The sequence below is a fragment of the Girardinichthys multiradiatus genome, chromosome 21 (genome assembly GCF_021462225.1).
Source record: "Girardinichthys multiradiatus isolate DD_20200921_A chromosome 21, DD_fGirMul_XY1, whole genome shotgun sequence".
In the NCBI taxonomy this organism is placed as follows: domain Eukaryota; kingdom Metazoa; phylum Chordata; class Actinopteri; order Cyprinodontiformes; family Goodeidae; genus Girardinichthys; species Girardinichthys multiradiatus.
The window spans coordinates 10,346,783-10,360,750 of record NC_061813.1 but is presented as its reverse complement, the minus strand read 5'-3'; the positions used below and the strand labels follow the sequence as shown (position 1 = coordinate 10,360,750).

The 13,968-nt window shown below is 40.9% G+C and overlaps 1 protein-coding gene across 3 annotated transcripts in view; it reads left to right on the top strand.

Moving 5' to 3' along the window:
• The window catches only part of itgb1a (integrin, beta 1a), a 32,669-nt gene that overhangs the window by 16,994 nt on the left and 1,707 nt on the right, over positions 1-13,968 (top strand). Inside the window, exons 2-17 of one of the 3 annotated variants that reach the window (XM_047349660.1) lie at positions 74-163; positions 1,483-1,546; positions 1,882-1,967; positions 2,361-2,580; positions 2,681-2,851; positions 4,611-4,849; positions 5,379-5,534; positions 5,621-5,716; positions 7,170-7,259; positions 7,507-7,647; positions 8,803-9,005; positions 9,098-9,336; positions 10,607-10,829; positions 11,069-11,304; positions 11,410-11,576; positions 13,011-13,088. In XM_047349660.1, the coding sequence (XP_047205616.1) occupies positions 1,483-1,546; positions 1,882-1,967; positions 2,361-2,580; positions 2,681-2,851; positions 4,611-4,849; positions 5,379-5,534; positions 5,621-5,716; positions 7,170-7,259; positions 7,507-7,647; positions 8,803-9,005; positions 9,098-9,336; positions 10,607-10,829; positions 11,069-11,304; positions 11,410-11,576; positions 13,011-13,088 (2,409 nt within the window). In that variant the 5' untranslated portion in view covers positions 74-163. The remainder of the gene's footprint in view (positions 1-73; positions 164-1,482; positions 1,547-1,881; positions 1,968-2,360; positions 2,581-2,680; positions 2,852-4,610; positions 4,850-5,378; positions 5,535-5,620; positions 5,717-7,169; positions 7,260-7,506; positions 7,648-8,802; positions 9,006-9,097; positions 9,337-10,606; positions 10,830-11,068; positions 11,305-11,409; positions 11,577-13,010; positions 13,089-13,968) is intronic. The other 2 variants (XM_047349659.1, XM_047349661.1) reach the window with 2 other exon arrangements.

Here is a 13,968-nt window from a genome sequence, read left to right as displayed (position 1 = left end):
TGTGAAGAAAGCATGCCCCACTCCTCACTTTCAGCTGTGAGAAGTTCAATGTTTTTTTTTTTTGCATGTCCAGCCTGTTTCAAGCCACCCCACAGTTTCTGAATGAGGTCAAGATCTGGCCGTTGCATCTGCCAGTCCTTGGTAGATCCCACCTTATTTTCAGGTAAATAAGATGTCCAACACTTCATCTTAACTAAAACTAAATGCTGTTTAGGGATCTGCCATTTTCACAGTAAAACCTACAGTGAGTTATTTAATATGTTCTGCCTTTCTCAGAGTTAGAGGGAACCTTTGACCTCAGTCACTCATTGGTCCTCTGGTTGACGGTGGCAGAGACGCCCAGCTGTTTTTCTTCGACTTTCCAGGCGAAACAGTGTCCTGTAATACTGTTCCCCATGTTTGATGTGTCAAATATTTCCTTTTAGTTTTACAGTGCACTCTATGGTGCAATTTATGTCCAAATTATTTTCTTTTTTTAGTGCAAAGAGGGCAGCTTGTAGTTGTTGCCGGCTTTGGTATGTGTTCACCATAAACTGTTCGGTTGCTGCACTTACTCACTTGTAATCTCTGCCTTTCAAATTCCTTAAAATTATGTTGAAAATTGAAACATTGAAAGACAAAGCTGCCTTTTTCCATTTTGCACATGTAAATAAACCAATCTAGATAAACAGTTGTTTTTAGTAAGGAACGTTCATGTATTATTTTGTTGTTTATGTCTTTCTGACGGCTTTGTATAACATCCTGCTACCATTTACTTTGGTTGTGATCACTCTTCAGGCCAGATCCATCTTTTGACTCCAGATCAACCAGTATTAATCCGAGGTGATGTCCTGGTGGTGGATAGTATTAATTGTAGTCATATAACTAAATTTCCATTCAGAAGACTATGAATATGAAATATAGAATGTCTTGAGATGATAAACTATAGAATTAAAGGCTTAAGCGAACTTTGAGATACACCAGCAAGGCTCAAACCAACCTTAACTTGTAGAGGATGGTCCTGCAGTCCCTGCATCCATTAGTGAGTCCCAAGCTTTGCATTAGGACTAGGCCGAGATGGATCGATACAAAACGCCTATGGGATCAATAAACATGACAGCAGAGGAGTGGACTCCAAGGAGCTGATGCTATTTACAGTAATGGAGAAATTTGGGAGGTGTGGCGGGCTGCTCTTTGTGTGGATACATGTTTGTGTGTGAAAGTGGTCTGAATTTAATTAGTGCTCTGTTCGTCTGTGACCACTTGAGAAAAGCCAAGCAACCGCCTCTGGATAATTTATGACCTCCAGTTATAAGCAGACCATTTACAGTTGCAGCCTGTTACCTCGAGCAGATTCATCTTCACTCCTCTGGTCGGCTTTTTTCTGCTAAATCATATTTTAAATGCAAGCAATGAGACCGTCAAGTAGATAACCTATTATCTGTAACAAAAACACAGTTTCCTCTAAACTATTGTCCCTTTCTTGTGATCGTGTCCTTTCAGATGGATCTGCAGCTGAGCTTGATAGCATTTCTAGGACTCCTTTGTTGCTGTAATTCTCAGAAAGGTAAGTTTTGTTTTATATTGTTTATTTTATATTGTTAAAAAGTACATTAATGTTAAACTTTCTTTTTCTCAATATGTCATTTTGTTAGTTGTCAGCATGTATAGTAAATAACTAGTTCATACATGTTAATGGGTCCTTGAATGGAGAGAAGTATTGGCTGCTTTAAGTAAATTAACTCATCAAAGGAGCTGTTCTACTGTAGCATCCTGGAATACTGGGAATAAAAGCACAGAGGGAATCATCACATCTAGTGATGCTTAAATGTGGGGGGAAGCTGCTCTGTACCGCTGCTCCCTCTGACTCTGGCCACTCCTCTCTCTCTTTTTTCCATCTAGAGGGGAATGAGTGCATTAGCGCCAATGCCAAATACTGCGGAGAGTGCATCCAGGCTGGAGCCAAATGTGGCTGGTGTACAGATCCAGTATGTAAATCAAACCTGTCAGCTACGTTCACTGAAAGACAAACGCAAAGTGTTGCCACCATTTGTATAGGGAGTTTCTGTTCTCTTAAAAAACTTCACATGCAATCTTTTTTACGTGTCGTACAAGTAGTGTCAAAGTTATTTATACCAGTTTCTGATTGGAAATGACACAGGCATGTCTTGTTTTTCATTTTAACAGAATATGGCATGGTAAAAATCTTTCTGCCAGTCAGAAAAAAACATGTTGGTTTCATTAAGATATGGCATTTAACAGAAATGTGCCAGGAGTATGAATAAGTTTGGGCTTTTGGGCATCTGTCGTAAGCATTTGTTCACCAACGCTACATGCAGCCTGAGCAGCTTGTTTGATTGTCCCTGTGCTGCCTCTCTAAGAACTTCCTGAAACAGGGCGAGACCGTGTCAAGCCGATGTGACGAGCTGCAGTCCCTCCTAAAGAGGGGCTGCAACACATCATTAATTGAGAACCCCGTTGGAAAACTGGAGACCGTCAAGAACGTTTCAGTGACCGATCGCAGTAAAGCACCAAAGAATTTGAAACCAGAGGACATCACTCAGGTGCAGCCCCAGAAAGTCAGCCTTACTCTCCGATCTGGTGCGTTAGCATTTTAACAAAGCTGTTCCTTCACATCTGCTCCAGGTTTGTATGTCTACGACACGGTAATACTATCACATGTTTTGTGCTTTATATACAGGTGAGCCCCAGTCTTTTAAACTGAAGTTCAAACGAGCAGAGGATTATCCCATCGACCTGTACTACTTGATGGACTTGTCCTACTCGATGAAGGATGATCTGGAGAATGTGAAGAATCTGGGGACCAGTCTGATGCTGGAGATGTCAAAGATCACCTCTGACTTCAGGATAGGTCAGGAAATCTGATTGGTTTATGTATCTTTATGTTGTTGACAAACTGGGATGTTGTGCTCAAATAATGTACCACATCTCTACTTCAGAGCTTTACAAAACATGAAATATGTTGTTTGTATAATGTTCATCATTAACACACACATACAGAGCAGCAGAGCAGTCATATAAGGTGTTTGTCTCCCACAGAGAGCTGCTTAGAGTCCTCCAAACCAAACGTCTCTCCCATCCAAGACTTTGTTCTTCTAACTTTTGAGCAACTGATACCTATTCTTAAAACAAAAACAAAAAACATTTTATGGAGAGAGTCTCCATCTTTAAGTGCTCTAAATTATTCTAAAAATCTGACAAATACTCATCTTTTCATGCTTTTCAGATTCTTAAAATTGTTCGAATTGTACAGAAGAAACCATAGACATCTATCTTTTCAAACAATGATTCTCTACAACGTAGATACACAGTCATAAAAAAATTAGACATTCAGTTAGACTTTCAGATCTTTCAAAAGAAATGTCCACATATCTCTGGAAAGGAAATTGATTTAATTAAGACAGTGACCTTGTCTTACACATTCAATAAAAGATACCAATAAAAAGGTATTCCAGGAAGAAGTTAGGACACCGCACCCCTAATAGCTAGGTTTATCCCCTTTCTTTGAAAAAGGTTCAATGATGTGCTTCTTTTAGCTATTTTCCTGTCTTTGAGATCAATCAGAGGAAGGTTTGCCCTACTTCTCACTTTCAGCTGTGAGATGTTTGAAGGTTTCAAATCAAAACTGTTTTAAATCACTCCAAATAATCTCATTGAGACACAGGGTCTGACTTTTGACTTTGCTCATGGTCTTTATTTTTTAAATCTCAGTCAGTCCTTGATGGATTTACCAGTATGTTTTAAGTCATTATCATGTGGCAGGGTCCAGTTCTGGTTCAGTTTCTTTCTTTTTTTTGTTTTACTGATGATCTCACACGCTCCTCAAGCACCTTCGGACACACAGTAGAATGAATGGTGAATTCTATGATGGTGAGCCGGCCAGGTCCTGCTGCAGCAAAGCAGCACCAAACCATGAGACATTCACCTCCATGCTTCACTCTGACACATTCTGACCAGGTGGCCAGTCCATCAGAATGCAACAGGACAAATAAGCTTGCACGCAAACATTCATCGAATAATTTTTCTAACTTGTGTTTAAAATCATGGCGCAAGTGCTCTGCGGTCAGGATGTAATTGGACAAGTGTTTCTCACTTCGTTCTTATATAACTACAAGTGGCTACAGTATGTTTTTTTTTTTTTTACAGGATTTAGGGATGGGATGGCTTGGAAAAAAACATTGATTTTTATCTTTTGGTCTGGCAAACTCTGTCTGTGTTCTTTTGGCCATATGTTTTAAATTATTATGTTCAAGACACAGTGATGACCCATATGCAAATGTTTGGCAGAGGCAGCCGGATGTTTATTAAAAATCTTCACACTGTCACACACTCTAGCCAGTTTTCCTAGAAACTTTGGAATAGGAACAGTCCCACAGCATGACTGATTCTCCACCATATCTAACAGTGGGCATGTTCAGTCTTTGCTTCACCTGAAACCCAACTGGGGTCTTTGTGAAGTTGCGTTGTCAAAGACATTAACTTGCTGTTGTATCTGTTTTATCCCATCTGTATGAAAAGGATCTGTGTACAATTTAAGAATGATAGCTTCTCACCACAGACTTTTGATCTATTTACCCAAACGCTAATTCTGATTTCACCTTTTTTAAAAGGCTTTGGGTCCTTTGTAGAAAAGACAGTCATGCCTTACATCAGTACCACCCCAGCCAAGCTGCTGAATCCATGCACAGGCGACCAGAACTGCACCAGCCCGTTCAGCTACAAGAACGTGCTGCCTTTGACCAGCGACGGCTCGAGGTTCAACAACCTAGTGGGCGTGCAGCAGATCTCGGGGAACCTGGACTCCCCTGAGGGGGGCTTTGATGCCATCATGCAAGTGGCTGTGTGTGGGGTAAGCAAAAAGATTCACTACTGTTCACTGATCTCTGGGGAAATATCAACACTGAGGTTCAGTTTTAAGGGTACTTTTCCCACCATTTGCACCGCTTGGTTGTAGCTATACCTCTCCAGATGTAACTTGTAACATTTATGGGGTGATTTCTTCCAGGAAAAGGTATTTGATGAGTCTTCTGTGTTTACCAGGAGATTTTTGGAAGTAAATCAAGACCTCATGATAAAGGGCCCGCTCTCGTGTAGCGAGAGCTACAAGTCCGAAGACTCCAAAGCACTTTACACCACAGTCAGTCATCCACCCATTCATACACAGATTTACACACTGATGGTGAACTACATTGTAGCCACAGCTGCCCTGGGCAGACTAACAGAAATGAGGCTGCCATACAATCGACGGCACCGGGCCTCTGACCACCATCAGAGGGCAAAGTATGTTTCTTTTTAGGTTGGTCATTAAGCACTTAGTTTTCAAAGAATCAAGGTAATCACAGGTTATTAGTTATACTTTCTTAATAATTTTTCAACAGGACCAGATTGGCTGGAGGAATGTAACTCGTCTGCTGGTGTTTTCCACTGACGCTGGATTCCACTTTGCTGGGGACGGCAAGCTGGGTGGCATTGTACTGCCCAACGATGGGAAATGCCACCTAGAGAACAACATTTACACAATGAGCCACTACTATGTACGGGGACATCTTCTGTTTCTGCGGTTTTGAAGGTTTCCTGTGATGGGAAGTTATAGATCCACCTCTCTCTTTTGTGTTTGAAGGACTATCCCTCAATCGCTCACCTGGTTCAGAAGCTGAGCGACAACAACATTCAGACCATTTTTGCCATCACAGAAGAGTTCCAGCCCGTTTACCAGGTTAGTTTAGCCTCTTTCTTCCCCTAAAAGCTTTTGTAGTAATCAGAAAGAGATTTTAGCTAAATGAAGCTATATCTGTGGGCACAAACAATATACACTGGTTTAATATGTTGATGTACAGGGGTTGGACAATGAAACTGAAACACCTGTCATTTTAGTGTGGGAGGTTTCATGGCTAAATTGGACCAGCCTGGTAGCCAGTCTTCATTGATTGCACATTGCACCAGTAAGAGCAGAGTATGAAGGTTCAATTAGCAGGGTAAGAGCACAGTTTTGCTCAAAATATTGAAATGCACACAACATTATGGGTGACATACCAGAGTTCAAAAGAGGACAAATTGTTGGTGCACGTCTTGCTGGCGCATCTGTGACCAAGACAGCAAGTCTTTGTGATGTATCAAGAGCCACGGTATCCAGGGTGATGTCAGCATACCACCAAGAAGGATGAACCACATCCAACAGGTTTAACTGTGGACGCAAGAGGAAGCTGTCTGAAAGGAATGTTCGGGTGCTAACCCGGATTGTATCCAAAAAACATAAAACCACGGCTGCCCAAATCACGGCAGAATTAAATGTGCACCTCAACTCTCCTGTTTCCACCAGAACTGTCCGTCCGGAGCTCCACAGGGTCAATATACACAGCCGGGCTGCTATAGCCAAACCTTTGGTCACTCATGCCAATGCCAAACATCGGTTTCAATGGTGCAAGGAGCGCAAATCTTGGGCTGTGGACAATGTGAAACATGTATTGTTCTCTGATGAGTCCACCTTTACTGTTTTCCCCACATCCGGGAGAGTTACGGTGTGGAGAAGCCCCAAAGAAGCGGACCACCCAGACTGTTGCATGCCCAGAGTGAAGCATGGGGGTGGATCAGTGATGGTTTGGGCTGCTATATCATGGCATTCCCTTGGCCCAATACTTGTGCTAGATGGGTGCGTCACTGCCAAGGACTACCGAACCATTCTTGAGGACCATGTGCATCCAATGGTTCAAACATTGTATCCTGAAGGCGGTGCCGTGTATCAGGATGACAATGCACCAATACACACAGCAAGACTGGTGAAAGATTGGTTTGATGAACATGAAAGTGAAGTTGAACATCTCCCATGACCTGCATAGTCACCAGATCTAAATATTATTGAGCCACTTTGAGGTGTTTTGGAGGAGCGAGTCAGGAAACGTTTTCCTCCACCAGTATCACGTAGTGACCTGGCCACTATCCTGCAAGAAGAATGGCTTAAAATCCCTCTGACCACTGAGTCCTACACCATACTGATAAATTATTGTGGTCTAAAACCAGGTGTTTCAGTTTCATTGTCCAACCCCTGTATGTGAGCTTCAGAAATTCTGTATGTAGAGATTGGTTGTAATGACTTTGTAACTCACAAGAGCACAAGAATGGCAGAGTTTTATATAAAATGTGTTCTGGGTGTTTCTTCTTTGTCTCTGCAGGAACTGAAAAATCTGATACCAAAGTCTGCAGTAGGCACTCTGTCTGCCAACTCCAGCAATGTTATCAACCTCATCATAGATGCTTATAATGTACGTACATTCATTGGGATTTTAATTTTGAATCATCCCCAATAAAACTCGGATCAAATTGTCATTTACTCGAATGAACCGCAGGAACATTGTGCAGCATTCTGACTTTAGTTGGGTCTTTTTTCCCAAGCCTGCATTCTTTTTTAATCTGCAGCTAAGCCTTTGTTTATTCTCTGCTGTCAAACCAAGCTTCCAGATGGCATTCCAGTGAATCAGCTGTGTTGTCTTATCTTCTGGGTTTTGGCAGTCTCTTTCTTCTGAAGTGATTCTGGAGAATAGCAAGCTTCCAGAGGGAGTGACTATAGCGTACACGTCCCGCTGTAAGAACGGAGTAACCAATAAGGATGAAAATGGAAGGAGGTGCTCCAATATCTCCATTGGAGATGAGGTGGGATGCAGAAAATGTTCTTATTCTTGGAAAATGTTGTTCTTATGTTACAAATATCATCAGTCTTTTATAGGCAAGGGAGTTCAATTTTATAGGCAACTGTCATTCAATTTAAAACATTAATGAATTCTGGAATGTTTAACATGTTAGTAGGACTAAATAACAATAATAATTATAAATGTTATTTAAAAGCTCCATGCAAATGACCAGTTTTTAGTCTGCAGAGTGATTTGAGCTTGGAATGATGGCAGTCAGTGTAAACAGAAAGAATACAAGAGTATCAAAAAACAGAATATCGACAAAGCAAAATAAAGCTGGAATAATGGATATGAAATGGTTCTGTTAATAAAAATGAGAAACATTTGGGAGTGATTTTACATTTTTAGTTTGGGAAAATATGAAATGAACCAAGATTGGAAGTTGGAGTTATCTGCATTCCAACATTATTTCCTATAGAACCTGCATTACCAAGAGGTGAGAAGAAGTCCCAGCACTGGTATTAAACCAGTATTAAAACCATCAATTAAAAACAGCGTTTTGTATTTGTTCAGGTCATCTTTTATATTTGTAAGGAGGCAAATTCATTTCCTTTTAGGCCACAGGAATAAAAACTATTGGAATAAAAGTTAGATTGAACATAAGAATGAATATTTTAAATGCTTCTAGAGTTTTTGTAAGCAAAAACATAAGTAGCAGTGCTTTTTTACTGTTTGAAACCAAATGTTCATTCTGCGTGTTGTTAATATAGTTCAACCATTTTTCTCCTGTTATTAAACCTCAGATTAATTTTAGAATAATGGAAAACAGAAACCCTACCCCCTGAGTTCCATCGAACATTTTCTAAAAGGCGGTTGGTTTGGTTCTGCAAGACATACTTTGTAATATCTGTTGAATTACAATGTAGTTTGCTATAGCAGTTTTATTTTAAAATGTTGTCACACTCGCCGACCTCTACTTTGATATTTTTCTAAACAATTAGTTTTCAATCACTTAACAGCTTTTTTTTAAAAGGCATTAAGCCTTTAAAGGAAAAAGAAGATGCATATTGAGGATGAGTTGTAGTACCCCCACCAGCTTGTCTGACATCAGAAACCACAATAAACCTTTTTTTTTTGTCTAAGTAAAGATTTCTCCTTTCTTTTCTTTCAAACGCAGGTTCATTTCAACATCAGCATCACCTCTAAGGGTTGTCCAAAACAAGGCAAGCCTGAGATTATTAAGGTAAAGCCCCTGGGATTCACTGAGGAAGTGGAGATTACCCTGAACTTCATCTGTGAGTGTGACTGTCACAGCAAAGGCATTGAGAACAGTCCAGACTGCCACTTCGGTAATGGGACCTACGAGTGTGGAGCCTGCAGGTAGGTGCATCTCCAAGGTATCACTTTTGGTCATATTCGGACTTCTTTCATTTATCTAAAGAAATCCCCTGTGCATCCCAACTCTGTGTCAGGTGTAACGAGGGCCGTGTGGGTAGGAACTGTGAGTGCAGCAGCAACGACGTGGCCACAGAGGACATGGACCGGACCTGCCGCAAAGACAACGGCACAGACATCTGCAGCAACAACGGGGAATGCGTGTGCGGCACGTGTGAGTGCAAGAAAAGAGAAAACCCAGAGGAAAGGTACAGCGGCCAGTTCTGCGAGTGTGACAACTTCAACTGTGACCGCTCTGGAAGCTTGCTCTGTGGAGGTGAGTTGGTGACAGGGATTTGTTCCTAATTCAAGCGTGAGGGCAACAACAGTCGGCCTTAGTTATTCCATGAGATTCTTCTAAAACTGAATAAAGGAACTTCAGAGTACTAAAGAGATTGCTGTGCTCTGAAAGGCTCTTTGTCATAGTTTCTTGTGGGTGAGCTGAACACATGAAAACACAGAAACTTGACTGAAAGTTAAGAGGAAAAAGAACTGAAAGGTGACTAAAAATAATCATTTTTACATCTGAAATTTGTTTTTTTTTAACAGTTTGGATTTTGATGGAGCCATTGGCAGACAAGCCCAGTCTTCAGTGTTAGATATTAGTGATATTAGCACACTAACAAACGATGCTACAGACTGCTTAAAACAGAGGTGCCAGACTTTATGCATGCGGGCCAAAACTCCTGAGTTGAAAGTAGTTTAAGGTCACATTGTTTTTAACTCTTACCTGCTCCAAAATAAACTAAGCAACAAATATTTGAATGAAACAAATAACAGAGGGATCTGTAAATCATTGTAGATCTCAAGCAAACATACATTTTTCAGATATAATCGTTCAATAAACAGAAAAACATGCGGATCTGTTCTCAGCAACAACAACAGGATATGGGTACACTTCCTGTATGTTGCCAAGTTTAATGAATCAGTGACCTCAAATCTGCTTTGGAGTAAAAGCCACCGGAAGATGTTGCCATTGTAACAAAATAACTGGCTAACTAAAGATACGTAGGGGGTCTTGTACCTAACATTTTCCATTTTAAGAAGATTTGTCAGTGAAAATAAGAAATTAGTATACATCTGCATCTACCTCCTGTGCTGGGGGGCTAAATTTGTACTATTCTCAAATTGCGGTCAGGGGCCCCACCAACTCATTCCATGTGCCCCTGGGCCACACTTTGTACAACCCTGGTTTAAAATGTCTTTTTAAATTAAAAATACTAAAACCCTGTTTTAGTAACTTCCTTCTTAAACTCACAGGATGTCATTGATTCTGCTGCTAAATCTAAATAAGTAATGAAACTCATTGTAGGAAGACTTGAAAAAACATTTTAACTGCCGTTGTTTTTATATTATTGTTTTTAAAGAGTAATCGCGATAGTCGGAAATCAGTACTAGCAGGTCAAATCTTTACAAACTGGAAATGATTATTACAAAACGGTTGTTTTTTATTATGTTAATAGCATTCTAAGAACGTCATTCCCAACCGGAGCAGAGGCGATGCTCAGAACAGACCTGTTAAAGCCATCGTTCTCTCTGCTGTTCAGGGCACGGACGCTGCGAGTGCAGAAAATGCATCTGTGAGCCCATGTGGAATGGAACCGCCTGCGACTGTTCTCTGGATGAGAGCACGTGTTTGGCCAGCAACAAGCAGATCTGTAACGGCAGAGGAAGGTGCGAATGTGGCGCCTGCAAGTGCGATGACCTCAAATTCCAGGGCCCAACGTGTGAAGCGTGCCCCACCTGTCCTGGAGTCTGCATTGAACACAAGTAAGAAATGACTTAGCGGAAGAAAAACCGACCAGTGTGCCGAGCTTAACCTGCTTCTGCGCATCAGGTTTATGTTTGACAGAAATATTCACCTGCTGAATATTCAAAAGAAAGGTTGTCATCAAAGGGGCTTTTATTCTTTTATCAGAGCAGTTTAAATACACTTCCTGAAATGGCTTCACAGACCCACAGCTTCTTTTTTTTTGTGTTTTTACTGTTGTTAACACTGTGTTCTTCAGAGAGTGCGTGGAGTGCCGGGCATTTGGCACTGGGGAAAAGAAAGAGACATGTCAGAAAGAGTGCAGCGATTTCACTCTGTTTAAAGTGAAGACTAGAGACAAGCTGCCCCAGCCCAACGACAAATCCTACCCTGTCATGCATTGCAAGGAGAGGGACGCCAACGACTGCTGGTTCTACTACACATATGCTGTCACCAACAACACAGAAAAGGTGGTCTACGTGGTGGAGGAGCCAGGTGAGCAGAGGCACAACCCAGGGCGAGGGTTCTGAAGCTGATGAAGCCCAGAGGCAGCTTTAATTGTATAAGTTTAGCGATCAAACCTCTGTTGGTCTGTTTCAGAATGTCCCACCGGCCCAGACATCATCCCAATCGTAGCAGGCGTTGTCGCCGGGATCGTTCTGATTGGCTTGGCCCTCCTGCTGATCTGGAAGCTGCTGATGATCATTCATGACAGGAGAGAATTTGCCAAGTTTGAGAAGGAGAAGATGAACGCCAAGTGGGATACGGTGGGTGCCCGGAACCGTATCAGTCTATGAAAGACTGAGTGAATGGATAAAAATAGCTGATGTTTGGCTGAAGTTTTAGTCGAGCAATTTAAATGTGGAAAACAGGTGCAGCTCAACCTCTTTGTTGATCCATTTCTTACAGGGAAGGCAATCAGTTATTCTCAGCAGCAGATGAGATTTGCAGCCATGTTTATGTCATTATGAGCACTCGCACTCTCACTCCTGCTTTGAGCTGTCTGGCAGCTGCAAAGACAGATTGAATTTGTTGCTTTTGAACAGGGCTCAGCTGAAGAAGGAAAATGTTGGGAGTCTGTGTGGACTTTTTTGGGAATGCTATGTGCTCTGTGCATAACAAAACTTTTTCCAGGGAGGGGCTAAGGCTTCTCCCCTCCCCGCTTCCTCCCTCTTGTCAAATAGGGAGCCAACATCAACAGGCGAAGTAGGAATTTACACAGGATCATGTGAAGTCATACTGCGCCATCTAGTGGCTGGGCTGTATAATAGCTGATGTGACTTGGATGGTGCAGATGTCAGATTATCACTCCAGCATTCTTTTGTTTATTGCTCTGCTGTCATGACAAGTGTGACCCAAGTATTAAACCTAATTTTATTAAGTGTCACGAAATCTAGGGAAGTTACCCTTTTTAGGAACTAAAAACAGAAATAAAGGGAATTATGGAGCAGTAGTAGCTGAATATGCCCTCCCTGAATAAATTACATATTTAGTAACCTCCAAAACCTGTCTGTCTGAAAGTCAATAATAAATATGGTTAGAATGTGTCTGAACCCAAGATATTGTTACCCTATATGAAGCCGAAATTGTCACATTTTTGTCCAGAACAATAATGTAGACGGTGTTTACCAGTATCTACAGGAGGTATAGTGTTAGTAACATTTATCTACTACTGAAGCAAATGAACAAATGGTAATTGTGTGATCTGCATAGAAATAGAACTCAATATTTAATAACCAATCCAAGGGCTGTTATGTGTATTATACAGTGTGTTAGGACAAGGTGTCCTAATATGGAGCCATGAGGAACTCCTCTAAGGGTTCTACTACAGTGTACAAATGTGCATCCGACTCCATTTTTTTTAAACTACTCTGTTCTGTTATTCAGAGGTTGTTCTCACACGTACATTGTGTTTCAGAAATATTTTAAATATGTTTCAGAGATTTGGTGTCTAAGAAAATAACTGCCCATAATACCCCCGACCCTCTCTGACATTATCCTAAAAGTCACTTGAAAGACCTTCCACAGGACTTTGCCCCTCAAAGTAAGGTGTAGGGACAGCTGTATTGTCCTCTGTCCTCTGCTCTCACCTGACCTTATTCTTCTCCCTAAATGCTATTTATTTATTTATTCTTTTTTATTGTACTGATGTTCTTCATTTCCCTGCTGAACTCTCTTCTGTCCTCATTCTCCACCTGTAGCAAGAAAACCCAATTTACAAGAGTCCAATCAATCAGTTCCAGAACCCAAACTATGGACGTAAAGGCGCTGTCCTTTGAGTTCGTATTTCCTTTCCTCTTCGTCATCCTGCATGGGCTGTTTCTGTGTGTCCTCTGACTTTAGTTCCTTCCCTCATTCTCCTTTTTTTAACAATAAACCCGGTACAGAAGTAAGGGTATAATCCCTATTCCAATTTACAGTTTATAAAAGACTGCATGAGCGTGCTGTGACAAAAAGGTCAGCAATAATACTTACTTTTGGAAACGGTAGGTGTTATGAGAAACATCAAACTAAAGCATTATCTGGTAAGTGTTTGATTCTTTGATGATTGTAATTATAAGGCTTAATGTGTCCTTCTGGCTGCCTGGCACACAAGCATGTTTGTTTGTAAAATGTGACCTGCATACATGACGTGTTCATTAAGGGATGATCTAAACTGAAAATCAACAACTAATTTGTGTGTATCACTTTTTTGGAAACTAAAACTACAGTGCCTTCGCTAAAGTTATTCATGCCTCATGAACCTTGTTGCATTTTTTTTACGTTAAAACCACAAACTTTAATAAACCTTATTGAGATTTTATAAGATAGCCCAAGACAAAGTGGTGCATAATTGGGACATGAAGGGAAAAGAATAAATTATTTTCAAAATTCTTTGCAATTAAAATTTTTACTGCGATGCCTCAAAGTAAAATTTCGTACAACAATTTGCCTTAGGAAGGCACCTAATTCATCGATAATCCACCCGTGTTCAATTTATTTACAGAATCAATCCAGTTCTGTGGAGACCAGGAAATATACCAGACAATTAATGGATACATTTATCGAGAGGTTTAAAGCAAAGTGAAGGTAAAAAAAAAAAAATCCCAAACTTTGAACAGCTCACTGAGGACTGTTCAATCCATCCTCCTAAAACGCAAATATGGAGTATGGAGACAA